At 40.8% G+C, this 14,218-nt stretch overlaps 1 protein-coding gene across 5 annotated transcripts in view; it reads left to right on the plus strand.

The window, feature by feature from the left end:
• PRR5 (proline rich 5) overlaps positions 1-14,218 on the plus strand; it is a 92,999-nt gene that overhangs the window by 51,494 nt on the left and 27,287 nt on the right. For all 5 annotated transcript variants that reach the window (XM_054056215.1, XM_054056211.1, XM_054056223.1 and 2 more), the window contains 4 exons: positions 4,141-4,189; positions 4,839-4,896; positions 9,034-9,125; positions 11,336-11,476. In XM_054056215.1, the coding sequence (XP_053912190.1) occupies positions 4,141-4,189; positions 4,839-4,896; positions 9,034-9,125; positions 11,336-11,476 (340 nt within the window). The remainder of the gene's footprint in view (positions 1-4,140; positions 4,190-4,838; positions 4,897-9,033; positions 9,126-11,335; positions 11,477-14,218) is intronic.

Genomic DNA, 14,218 nt, shown 5'->3' on the forward strand with positions numbered 1-14,218 from the left:
ATAACCCTTTTGATGAAGAGATTTTTCCTGATGTCTAATCTGAACCTCCCCCATTGCAGCTTGAGGCCATTCCCTCTTATCCTATTGGCAGTTACTTGGGTGAAGAGACCAACACCTACCTTGCTACTACCTACAATTGTCGACAGTGATAAGGTTTCCCCTCAGCCTGTTTTTGTCTAGGCTAAACCACCCTAGTTCCCTCAGCCACCCCTCATAAGACTTGTTCTCCAGCCCCTTCACCAGCTTCATTGCCCTTCTCTGGACATGCTCTAGCACCTAAATGCCCTTCTTGTAGGGAGGGGCCCAAAACTGAACACAGTATTTGAGGTGCAGCCTCACCAGTGCCGAGTACAGGGGCAGAATCACTTCCCTGTTCCTGCTGGCCAGACTGTTTCTGATACAAGCCAAGATGCCATTGGCCTTCTTGGCCACCTGGGCACACTGCTGGCTCATGTTTAGTCGGCTGTTGACCAACGCCCCCAGATCCTTCTCCTCCAGGCAGATTTCCAGCCACTCTTCCTCAAGCCACTCTTCCTCAAGCCTGTAGCGCTGCACGGGTTGTTGTGTGCCAAGTGCAGATCCCTTTGTAGACCATCCCTACCCTCAAGCAGGTCTACACTTCCTCCCAGCTCGGTGTCATCTGCGAACTTGCTAGGGGTGCACTCAATCTCCTCATCTAGATCATTGATAAAGATATTGAACAGGACTGGACCCAGTACCGAGCCTTGGGGAACACCACTTGTGACCAGCCTCCAGCTGGATTTAGCTCCATCTACCACAACTCTTTGGGCCTGGCCATCCAGTTTTTTTACCCAGGAAAGGCTGCACCTGTCCAGGCCAGTGGCAGCCAGTTTCTGAAGCAGAATCATGTGAGAGACTGTGTCAAAGGCTTTACTGGAGTCTAAGTACACTACATCCATAGCCTTTCCCTCATCCTTTAAGCAGGTCACTTTGTCATAGAAGGCAATCGGGTAGTTTGGCAGGACCTGACTCTCACAAACCCGTGTTGACTGGGCCTGATCACCCAGTTGTCTTGCATGTGCTGTGTGATAGCAGTCAAGATGACCTGCTCCGTGACCTTCCCTGGCACCGAGGTCAGACTGACAGGCCTGTAGTTCCCCAGATCCTCCCTCCAGCCCTTCTTGTAAATGACTGTAACATTTGCCAACCTCAAATCAGATATTGTACAGTGTTAGACTTTCCATTTTGAGTAATGTTGCAAGAGTTAATTTCAGAATGAACCAAAGAAGCGGCAGCAGGAAGATACAAAAAAAGTCAGAAGCTGTTTTAGCATATTTTATATGAATTTGTATTATCATCTTAATTTATGAAGTCATTAAATAGGTAATACTGACCTTATATCAATGATATATGAGCTTCATAAGAGCACAAAATGGTTAGCTTCAAAATCACATGTGCTTGAAATGAAGTCTCCTGTCTGATCAGGGATCTCTTTTAGGTTTGATCAGATTTTTACTGGTTTCTACTATAATGTCCACGTATCTAGATAAGGTTATTCAGTAACGTGAATTATCCAGGATCTGACAGGTGACAACCTAGCTGATTTTTGTTAAGGGAAATTAAGCAAGGATGGAAAAAGATTGCAAGCAATGTCTTAGATCCAGCTGTGTTGTGGATCTCTATTAAATGAACGTGGGTACAGGCAGCATCAAACACCGCTATTCTGATGTGGCCTGAGGGCCTCACTCATTCGTGAGAAATTAATTAAGCAGGGTGAAGTACCTGTACTATTAAGGATTCAAAGAGCAAGGCACATTAATTGTGCTGTCAGTTCTTCCACCCTGTAAAAAACGATGCTGTTGTAGTCATAGTGCTGCTTGCTGTGATGCAGGCCAGTGCATATAATTAACTACAAGCTAGTTTACTTCATTCACAGCTGAAAAAATGGAGATGTGGTGGGATTTTGTTTTATCAGAGGGCTGATTATTGGGTAAGTAGAACATCATCTTGTATTTCCTTCTCTAAATGGCAGGGATTATCAGTAGAACCTAAAATATGAAAAGAGAAAGTGTTTGGAAATTACCTGTTCAAGACTATGAGGAATCCAGGACTAGACTTCAAAAAGCTGTTAGCTTCAGGAATGGGTAGAAAATTAAGGCAAACCTGTCAGCATGAAGTATTAGTATTTTTCTGAAACAGTGGTACAAAGAGGTATTTGGCAATAAATTGCCTCTGTCCTAGGAGTATTCAAAACTCCACCTTTCTTGTTATTTTAACCTAGAAATGGTTTATCTGTCCATGTTCAAAGCAAGAAAAACCATTAGTGCCATTGCTTGCGATACAGAAAAAAATCACACCACTTGGACAGTAAATTCCTACTTTGAGTGAGCGTGGCATGGTTTGGCTCTAGCAGCCTTGTGCTCATTGCTGTACTCTTAAGGCTTTAAGACTATAACAGTCTTTCGGGGAGGTGAGTTTTAACCTCTGCAAAGGGCTTGTCAGTGGGTAACATTGAGGATCAGGTCTCAGGGCACTGCTATGGTTGTCCTCTCCCATATGTTGTGACAGCATGCCATGGGGACTAGCCAGACCACAGTCATTCAATGCAAAGAAAAAGCTACAGCTTAAAGCCTGAGCTGGCTTTCAAAATTTTTGTTTGTGGTTTGTTTGTCTGAATTAATCAAGTTTCTAGCTGAAAAGGATTTTGATGCTTAGAACCATCTGAAAACTCCCTTCCTTTTTTTTATTTCATTTATGCCTAGAGTGTTTCCAGAGGGCATTATGACATCAGTGTGCCCATGTGCTTAAGGATAAATAAAGATATTGTATTTCAGCCACCTAAAAACTGACCTGCTGCCCCTTTCCCTGAACTTTCAGAAGATCTCAAGAGGCTGTACTGAAGCATGTAGTGTTAAAAAACATCAGATCAAATTTCTGTAGACCAGGGATATGCTGGACTCCTTAAACCAAATGTGAATTTGTTTACTAGTTAAAGAATTTGATTAATTAGCTATTTGGTAGTTTAAGGGATAACCCAAAGGGATAGGTGATAACATGCTACTAAATACGTAATTTACCTAACTACCCTATTTGAAGTGGGTGTTTAGATTTTAAGTTGAATTTGACCTTGTTTCTTCATGGGACCTGAGGTGGTCACAGAGATAAGTTTCAAAACAGCTCCATCCCAGGTTTGCACATGTTCAGAAAACCCAGCTATGTGTATATTTTTATAAGGTCTGAGCTCTGATTTATGGATCTAAATAGTGACCTGAGTGCAGAGAAGTGTACCTATCATCCAACGTGTGAGACTTACAGTGTGAGAGACCAACGTGTGAGACATACAGTTTTTTTAGTAATGTAGTCAGTTTTACCTGGGTACAAACATTGGGCTTGCGGATTGGGTTGAATTCAGTTTCTGAATTTGAGGCTTGTTTGTGGGAATTTTTTTTAGCATGTGAGTTTGTTTTGCTCTCTGAAATTGCTTTGCAGGTTTTAGCGTAGGGGAATCATGAAAGGCAGAGCTAAACTGTTGAATTCCTACCTGCTTTTTCACTGAAACCGTATGAAACTTCAACTGTGTGGGTCTCCCGAGTGGAAGATTGCAACCTTTTCAATGAAAACTGGCCAAGTTTCACACTTGCAACGAAAGAAACAATATCAAACTGCTTCAGGTTTCTCTCTTAATATTTTATCATAGCTCTTTTTTCAACCTTATGCGGAACAGGGTTCATTTGGCTCTGCATATATCAGGCAAATCACGTGCTTGTTTTCTGGCTCAGACCCATGGATGGGCAGAGCACATGGGGAGTTCCCTCATGTCTGCATTACCTGGTGCCATTGAAGCCCTGGCCCAGCAGGAGAACATTTTGAGCATTTTTGAAAGGAGTAGATGTAAGGATAGAAAGAGTCCGTTTTTCATCAAATCTCAATTTCCTTTCATACGTATTTGTGCAACTGAGCCGTCTAACACCACAGCAGATACTTTTCAGCACACAAAAATGCTTGTTGGGAGTCTTGAATTATTGATGCTCTTTGCTGTATTTGTAGTTAGTCGTTGTTGACAGGCTGTGTGCTCATATGAAAATATTTTGCTATTAGTGACTTCCTCTTTTCCATGCAATGCAGAGTTAATACTATTTGCTGATGACACAGATCCTTCTCTTATGCTTTTTAATACAGGCAATTACTGAAAACAGAACTGGGATCATTTTTCACTGAATATCTACAGGTAGGCATGTGTTTTCTTTCATTTAAATCAGATTTCATTATATGTTACTGAGCAAAATCATTTCACCCACTCTAAATTCTGATATGGAGCCCCTTAATACCATTCAGAGATGTCCACTGACTTCTCTGTGTTCTGTCATTTATGAACTAATGAGTTTTGGTTTTTATATCTATACAGTTAGATAGTGAAAGCCCAAGCCATGGAACAGTTTGTGCAGTCACTATATTTATGTATGACATTGCCATCTGTCAGTAGACTTTGGACATTCTCTTTTAACTTCATATTTGAAGTTCATGAGTAAGCCAGTCAAGTTCATTTTAGTACGGTTAATAGGACTGACATTTATTAACAAGTACGCAGTATCTTTTGAAGCAGTCTTCTTTCTGCTTCTCTAAGACTGGGTACATGCTTAGTGAATCAGCCATTTGAAGTTTGAGAAGCACGTTGGACCCCAGTAAATATGTTCTGTATCCTGAGGCAGTAGGTGATTATTTGAGAAGTGTCCTGAGTGATTTAAGCAAGACGGACGCAGGAGGAGTCCTTTGATGATTGATCACTAAAATACAGACCCCGCTTTATTGTCAAAAGTTAAGAATGAGCAACATGAAATACAGAATTTATTAACGAGTAGTCTGTATTTTACTTACAGAATCAGCTGCTCACAAAAGGCATGGTGATCCTAAGGGACAAGATCCGGTTTTATGAAGGTAACTTGGGTTTTATCATGACTATCTATATCTGTCACAGGAGTTTTAGGAAATGCATCCTGGAGGCAGTATGATGCTTTCCACTGTCTTCCCAGGACTATGGACTAGCTTGTATCAATTTATTCTTGCAGTCTGTTGTGTCCTGCCTCAGTATTCCCATTGCCATTCATCAAGGAGGGGTGATTGCCTAGAGCAGCAGAAAGGGAGTAAAGAAAAGATTACCTCCAGCATGGATACTTCCTTCTCATTCAATTATAGCCTGCTCAATGTTAAGGAAAAATGGAAAAATACAGTGAAAAATCTTAATAAACAAAAAAATGAGCACTAAGATCTCAGTTGGTTGAAGTGTCTGGCTAGGTCCAAAATAATGCTGTAGATTGTTTTAAGAGATATTATGTATTTGTGCTTACATAAATGAGGTCAGCCAATGTCTTTTTTTTTTTTATAGTCAGGGCTTCATTTGTCTTTCTGCACCTTCTGGAGGTGTCACCTTATGGAAGTAAACATCAAGGACAACCTCCACTCGCTGTGTGGTTTTACAGTCACCCTTATTTCACGTTCTATGCTACTGTGCAGCATTTAGATGTGCTATTAAATGTACTGTTTTGCCCTAGATGTAGGTATACGCAGCCAGAGGGTGAAATGATTTCAGATAGCCTTCTAGCATTATTGCCAATATAAACATTCTGAAGATCTTTGGGAAGTCTGGAGGCAAATTTAAAGAAACACATCTTTCCTTTTCCAAAGCTGCAGTAATAATACCACTTGGTCTAAATATACTGTTTAAGCAGTAGCCTGGAGACAACCATTTCCACTAGTTTCAGCTATCTATAAATCCTAAATGTGACCTTTAATTACTGACAGTACAATTGATCAGATTAAGATGGTGCTATGGGACCCAGCTTTTCCAACGAAAAGACAATAGTCCTCAACACTGCAAAAAGAAAACTAATTTCCCTTTTAAAATATATCCCAAAAAAGTGTCCAAACTCTTATAAGCTGAACACAGAGTTTCTCAGTTACATAAAATAACAGCTTGGAGAGTACAAGAGGAGCTGTAAGGATACAAAGGCCTATGTAGCTGCTTTGTAAATCACAAAGGAAGTGGTTTTCTATGTATCCAATTGGCAAATTAGATGCAGAGACCTACCAAAGCCCAACCCCTTTTTCTTCTGGTTTTGCTAGCTTGAAAATCAAAAATGCTATCTCTGATGTTTGAGATCAAAGCTGAGATGAAAATTTGAAATGTGAGATCATGAAATGCCTTTCAAATGTAGGAGCACGTTTAGCAAACACAAAATTTCAACAAGCTGTTAAGTTTATTTCAGTTTTGAATTTGGTGTATAAAGTTGTGATTGTCCTTTAAAATATGACCAGAGAAGATGGAAAGGTGAGGATTAAGTTGGTCATGTTTTTTTTCCAAGTCTGTCCTGGGAAATGTCAGCTCACTAAAACTGGCAAGTTACAGGAGAGTAGTTGTAATTTAGGAATCTCATTCCTAAGAGGTCTTTCTGATAGACTGATTTCTGTTAGCTTGTCAGCGGAGCTGCTGATGGATTCATTTCCAAGGCTGGAATTAGGGTTTCTGGCAGCAGGGCCAGCAGTACCCCAGAGCTCATCCTGTAGTGAGTGACCCCATGGCTTCAAAACCACATGAGACAAGTTTGGGAGCACAAAAATCTTTGGGGCTCCCATTCTGAGCAGGGCTCCCTTCCTGGGTCTGCAGCAACAGTAGTCCTGCCCTCAAATCTCAGGCTGTCCCACATCCCATGGTTTGAGTTTCCCCATCCAGTAGATGTTGAAGTTTTCAAAAGGGAAAAAAGACCACTTCAGAGCACACTTTGGAGGGTTTTTGTCCTGCAGGAGGTTTTGAAAATTTTAGCTTTGGTTTTGAAATGATGATCTTTTTGGTTCTTTGGTTCTTTCTTTCTTTCTTTCAGGAGTTTCAGTTAGCTTTTAGAAGCCTTGTGAGAAGTACTGCATGCATTTTATGTCATTCAAAGTAGACTACATTGTGCTTCATTAAAAAGAGCATTTAGAGTAACCCAGTTTCCTGGGATCTGGCAAAGCGTATGGTAAAAGTAGGAATCTTTGTCTGACAGTAAACCAAATATATTCTGGAAAGGACAGGAAAGTCACATTCCTCCATGTGAAATATGCTCATGATCAACAAATCATAGGAATTCTTCCTCAGCCCCCAGCTGAAGTCCTGCCTGGCAAAGGCAGTTAACTGCAGTCTTTCTGAGCTTCTGAACAGAAATCCATCACTTCACAAAAAAAAACTGCTCACAAGATGAAAGGAAAGTGTGACAGTAAATGCGTGTTTATTTCAACAGGGTAATTTGACTTCATGCAATTCTCGCAGCAAGACTTGGAAAAGACCAATGTTCAGTGTCTGAAGCTGAATTTGTAAGGGCTTAGTTTCCCCTTAACCTCAACTTGTGGGCAACTAACGTGTTTAACTCTCTTTAATCTCTGCCCTCAAGGCACAGAGTGGTTGGGCTTCACCTTCATGATCAGATTTATGTCTTTGAAACACCTCAGTGTTTCAGACACTAGTATATGAAGGTTGTAAAAGTATTTATTTTATTATTGTTATTATTATTATCATCATTGTCATTATTACTGCTACAGCTGCCAGGAGATTTTGAACCTGGTTCCCTAACACGTTTCACTAGAACTAGTGCAAGACAAATTAAAGAAATATTGAACCCAAGAACACCCTTTTCAGTCTTGTGCACAGGTGTGTAGGAAAGAGAGAACCACTGCCTGGTGGTGCAGAAATAAAGATCTTGGCATGAATCACAAGCTAGCAGCTGCAGTATAGCATGGTGATCCACATTTGTCACTGAAAGCACTTAAAGTCATCAACCCGGGCGTAATGCAGGAGTTGCAGATGGTCCAGAGCTGGTGCAATTTGTCATGTGCTTAAAAATGCAGGGATATCAAGTATCCCACAATAAAGATTGGCACTTGGCTAACTTAGAATGTAGCTGCTTTATGATGGGTGTGTAATTCTGGGCAAAATGTTCCCTGGCTGAGGTCCTAAGTGATGCTGTAATACCAAAAGTAAGAGTACTATCTGATTCTGTCACCAGTAGTAATATTGATTGATAGCTATTAAATGTCCTTCCTGATAGTCATATTGTCTTCTCTGAATGCACCATGATCATTGATGCATTTATGTCCATAACACTTGCTGTTGGAGGTGCAGTGGAATTGCCCTGATTTCACACTTAAGTTAGGGGTACAAGGATGCTAAAGAGCTTTCCCAAGGTCACATAGGCCTTTGACAAACAGGGATTTGAAGCCAGCATTCAGCTATCAAGACAGACTTCCTCTCCCTCAGAACTCACCTCCTGCATTTACTTCTGTGTTTTTATAAAATGTTCTGTAAGGAACTCTGTGTCCAGCTTGGTTGTAGGACCTGGCCAGAGCTTTTCTGATCTCCGCTGGGGGGGGCTTCCAGGCGGCTGCAGGTGGAGAAGGAATAGAGAGGGAGGTGGCCTAACTGTAAGGACCACAGGGAACTCATTTCATAGCAGGTTTTGACTGCATCCTTTGAAAGTTGCACTAAGAAGTAGAACCACAACACCATTCTCTTTTTCTACACATCTTGGGTGAGATTTTCTATGTAAGTACAGATACAGAGAAGCTAAGGTATTAGTCTGAGGGCATGCTTTGTGGAGGATCTCCATAGAGCACAGCTTGCTCTGCTGCCTTAGGGCTTGGAGGGCAGAGGACATAATACTCTGCAGGAGTATTTCCATGTTTAAGCTGCTGAGTCCTCCTCCTACTGCTTTCCTCCATAGTCTTGTCCAGTAGGTGTTACTGCAAGAAGAAGAGGAGGTAACCCGGGCTATTATTCTTTATTCTTCATGAGTTTTTATTTAGTAAGCTTTAACCTCAAAGTCTCTGATTTTACTAAGAACATTAGATGTGTCATCTAAAAAGACACAAATGCTGAATGATCTGATACTGTGAAAGGAATACTAATTCCTTACTGCTAATAGTAGCTGTTACATGATTCATCTTTGTGTATAATAGCAGATCCACATCGTTTCTTACATGTTTTAGTGTTTGCAGTTAGCTGATTATAACCTAAATGGTTCACTAGCTTGTTTTGTGTTTTTGCAGGGCAGAAACTACTGGATACCTTAGCTGAAACTTGGGATTTTTTCTTCAGTGATGTCCTGCCCATGCTTCAGGCTATTTTCTATCCTGTGCAGGTGAAAAATTACTCTGTTACTATAGAATCTTGAAAGACTGGAAAAAGCAACTTTACTGGTTCATCAACAGATTGATGCAATCCTTACTCTCTCTCCTTGGGCCAGCCTCCCAGTGCAGCTGTTCTGTACAGTCATGTCATGCGAATAAGTTACTTATGCAAACACCAGTATGAAGTGCTTGGGTGAAAAAGATGAAAGGGGAATTTGAAAACGGGAGTGGAGTACAGGAGGGATGGTTAGTCCTTATGTCAGCTCACACTAAAACTCAAAAAAGGTTATGAACAATAAACTGAAGTATGCACACAGTGAAATAAGTGGGGCTGTGTTGACTTCAATATATGCAATTCCTTCTCTGCAATGTGAATTTATCTTTGAAATGTCTTCATTTCTTAAAAGGAATTGCATTTCTGAGTTCAAATCTGTGCTACTATAAATGAACAGCAATAGTCAGTAGAGTTAGACCAGTTTCTGTGACCACAGAGCTTGACTCCAGTAATTTTAAATCCATGATAGGTGCTTGATCTGATTGGATGAAGGCTCGATCTTCTAGCTTAGAGATGGCCACAGAATGTTGTCTATTAGTTAAGTCCCAAGGAAATGTTTAGCAGATGAGTCTAAGGGATCTTTTGGAGTTGCGCCTAGATGTCTACAGATTTTAGTGGGAGTTTGATGCCTAAACATATTTGTAGAATCTTTGGGAGCCTTCTCACATTTTTCCAAGTGGACTTATGCCTAAAATGATTGTCCAAACGTTAACAGTATTGCTGTTTGCATCTGCAGATAGTTACAGGCATGAAATCTGAATTCAGTGGAAAAGCTGCAACTATACACAGAATTTAATTGTGAAATTGAAGAGCTCTAAAAACATACGGGACTAGTTCACCCATTGACTTGTGTCTTACCAAGAGAAATTCTAATAAAAATAAAATGGTATTAAAAACCTATTAGAACATGGTGGGAGGTTTTTCTAGGTACCACACAGTTTAAATCCAAGGCATTTGGGCCTAGAGACATAGGTAAGTTCTCAACCTGGCTTTCCAAAGCACTTTGCTAGATTAGAATTCACTCAGATGCTTCTGCAAATTGCGGCAAATACCAATTTTCACTGTTGTGTTCCTGAGGTCTTCGAAAATAATTTACCAACACATCTCCTCACCTTTCAGATGGAAATAATTGTTTGACTTTTCAAAGGAACCTAGAGGGAGTGGGAGCCCTAAGAACTATTTAATTTCAAATAGATCTAGGTGCCTGATGGTCTGAGGTTATTTCCAAAACACAGCTGGTGTTTTGAGCTTATGTGCTCTTGTAAATTCTAGCAATTGAAGCATACTTGAGGACTTCATTGCTTCAGTATCAAAGTGAAAAAGGATGGGTGGGGTGGGGTTGGTTCAGACTTCTTTATTCCAAGCAAAGATAAGTCAATACCAGCTGAACATCAGACCTTCCAAGTGGGTTAATATTTGGCTGGCAGCACACATAACTGCAGGCAAGAATATATATGTATAGCTGTATATAACCAAGGAAAAAGCTCAGATGCCAGAAACAGGAACTGTTTTACAAACCGTTTTACAAATCCTCGTAAGGTGTAAGGTGTTAATCTCTGCAGGCAGAGCTAGCATTGTATTCTTCAGATAAAATTTTCTTCCATGAAATGCTATTCTTGAAATGCATAAAGACGTCTTTGAAAAGGCAGTATGAAACTTCAGCTCTGCTCCTGCCTTCTAGAGAAGTCACCAAAAGTGTAGAGAAAAGGAGGATCCACAGGTGGGTTGTTTCAGGATTTTCACCACGTTTTGAAGACAGTATCCACCCTGTGCTCAAAATCTTGAGAAATAATGGAAATTCAACTGGTTTTCAACCCTGTTGTTGTTTTTTTCTAAAACATAATATTCATTTCATTACTGTTAAAGTACAAAATATTCATATATACCTTGTGCTCAGGTATGATCTCCCACACACTACCCCACCCCTTCATCATCTTCACATACAGTCAGACTCAGTCATTGTCTGCAATGTTCATTACTTCCACATCAAATTTGCTCTGCAGTCTTGAAGGCTGCTCTGTGTCCTTTGTTATGTTTCCTTTGCTTTTCATTCAGGTTTATCATTCTTGTAATCCCTCAGAAGTGGAGGAAGGAATTTTGACAGAGGATTTTGAAACTCATTTTCACACAGCTCATAATCTGTCTCACTATGTTTTTGTTTCTAAGGGGAAGGAGCCCTCAGTTCGACAGTTGGCTCTTCTGCACTTTAGGAATATAATTACCCTTAATATTAAATTGGAAGATGCATTATCACGTTCCAGAGCCAGAGTTCCACCTTCTATTATTCAGATGCTGTTGATACTCCAGGTAAATTTGTTACTTTTCTTAGGCTGTTCTTTTTATCTGTCTTTCTGTACTGTATTGCTGAAGCTGTCTTAAGCAGTCTTCTTTTTTGCTCATTCATAGAAAACTTCTAACCCAGAATGCCAGAACTTCTGTGCAATTAAATGTGGCCGTTTAATGACAGCAATATCAGAGATATTAAGATTCCGAGGAGTTTCATGGAAATTAGTGTCTAGAGAGAGGAGAGGAGCCTCAGGGAAAAACTGGAGCATGTGCTTAACTGCATAATGAGACATCAAAGAATTCACTTAATTGAACTGTGAACCCAGCTGTGTTAATAGACACCAGAGACTCCACATGAGAGAGCACCATTGTGAAAACTTTAATCACAGGAAGGTTGTCTATCAGGCGTCTTCCCTACTTAGATGCGAGGTAAACTCATCATGGTAAACCAGGCTTCAGCAGTGTTGCTGCTAACAGATCTGCTAGCTTATTTGCTGTTTCTTCTTCAGAGAATCTGTGTTGGCTATGGGCAGGATACAGCTTCAAATGGGTTCAGTAGTGAGCTGGGAACTGAATAACATCCTGATTTAGAAAGTACATGGAAGGTGATGTGGAGTCATTTGCCAGGATCAGTCCTACAAGAAACGCTTTTTTTGCAAATCTGCTTTCTTCAGCGGTCGGAAGTGTTAACTAGGTGGATGCATGGTTAGGTTAAGAGTCCAAATCCATTCTCATTGCAAAGCTGTTGATGGAAATCAATAACAAGATGAGAGGGATTTTGCCCCGGATGTTTATTTCTGCATACGTTATGTGTGGTTGTGTGGTGGGGATGGTGAAATTCCTTTCTTGGAAATAACTGCCAAACTTCTGGTTTAAAATCTAATGGAAATTACAGGAAAAGGTCATAATAGGATCTGGGATTGAGCAATTTACATGCTTAGCGGTGTTAGTCAATAATTGGATTTCAGAGCAAAAGTTTTTTCCCAAATTCAAATGTCACATTAAACAAAAGCAAATTTTATACATTTATGGCATAATAATGGAATTTCCTTGACTTAGATTAATTCAACATGTGAATTGTGCAGGAACAGAGATAGCAATTCAGCTGTCCAAATGCACATGGCTGTCTTGTGTGTGTGGATTACCCAGACTGAGAGGTTATGTCTTGGTGTGGACATTATCTGATCCCTATTTCTATCTACCCTGGATGGCTCTTCCATAACAAACTTGGTGGCGCTGCAGCACATTCCTGTGGCCAGCAGATGAGTCTAGCGATGTAGACTCTGGACAGTGTTGAGCCTGGCACTAAGTTTCCCTCTTTCTGTCCTCAACAGCCTTGTGCAGCTGTGTTACGTAACTAAGGAATAATTCAAGACAGCAGCTGTAGTGTCAGCTGAAGGTCAGAAGTTGACATAGGCACATGCTGTCATGCACCAATCTGTCCTGTTAGACTGGATTAAAGCAGCAGAGATTTGCTAACTAATGCAGGTTGCATTTGGTATTGCTCGTGATTAGCTTGACGTGGTGTAGAGGAAGGACTTTGTCAGTTTGTCAGGAGAAAATACTTTCTTTATGGAGGCGAAGGGAGGCTTTTTCAAGAGGAAATGGAAGCTGCAGCCACCCTTGGACTTTATTCAAGAGGAAGGTGCTGATTTGGCAAAGCTCAGTAAACTCACATTTTGCCTGACCATGAGTTAGCTTCTTTGGCTTCTGCATGTGAGCAGTTTTGTTAACCTATGTGAACTTATTGACGTATTGCAAGTTGCACGCATTGCTTGCTTGCTTAGCTGGCTGCACTCTAGCAAGGAGAATAAAAAGGTACCTGCCAAAGACCTCCTGAGTAAAGGGACATGAAGTGAGCTTGCACCCCTTACATAATTGTTTGGGTGATTGTTTTTCTTTCTTTGCATCAAGTTGTTTTTCCTGTCCACAGTAAATTACGTGCTGGAAGTATCCCTACCAGCCATGCATTTAATACCCTAGCATGTGATACAGCACCCACACCAGTCCTCTAGCATACAGTGGCATGATACAGGATATCCACTAAGACAGAAGGGATCACCAACCTGACACATACCTCACAATTTGCTCAAAGAGCTAAATACCTCCATTTCTTTGTGTTTAAGACACCAAAGACTGGGGGTAAAAAGGCTGGGTGGAGGAAAGCCTTACATCTTTTCTATGCAGTCCCTTTTTGAAGGAAAGGACAACCTCCATTTCTGGGGTAAAGCTGTTACAGTATTGTAATAGCACAGTGTATATCTGAAGCTTTGCTGTAAAATACCCTCCATTTAAAGGATTAGAAATTAGTCCTCAGGTTAATTATTAGACTTGGGTTCTCCAGTCCAGTAGAGCCACTCCTCACCAGTGCTATAACCTGATCTAATTACAAGCCAGTGATCTATCAGGAAAGAAGCAGTCCCACTCATGGGGGAAGGAGTGATATTCCTGTGCTGTTGAAGTCAGTGGAAGTTTTATCATGGCTTGGAAGAAGGGCCTTGTACCACTCAAAACTTCAGGTTGCCAACATAGCCTGACCTAGTTACAAAGCACAAACTGAAATGTTAATCCTCTGTGGCTGCTTATAGGCAACATAAGATGAAGGGCCTCCGGGATGCTCCTATTTAGGTTGCAGGGACTTCAGTAGCAGAGTCATGACTGAGGGAAGAAAAAGAACTAAAATGGGTTTTGAGCACAGAGCAACACACAAGAGCTCACGTAACTACATTGAGTTTTCAGTCTCACCTTTCACTTTGGATGAAA

The sequence above is a fragment of the Cuculus canorus genome, chromosome 1 (genome assembly GCF_017976375.1).
Source record: "Cuculus canorus isolate bCucCan1 chromosome 1, bCucCan1.pri, whole genome shotgun sequence".
In the NCBI taxonomy this organism is placed as follows: Eukaryota; Metazoa; Chordata; class Aves; order Cuculiformes; family Cuculidae; genus Cuculus; species Cuculus canorus.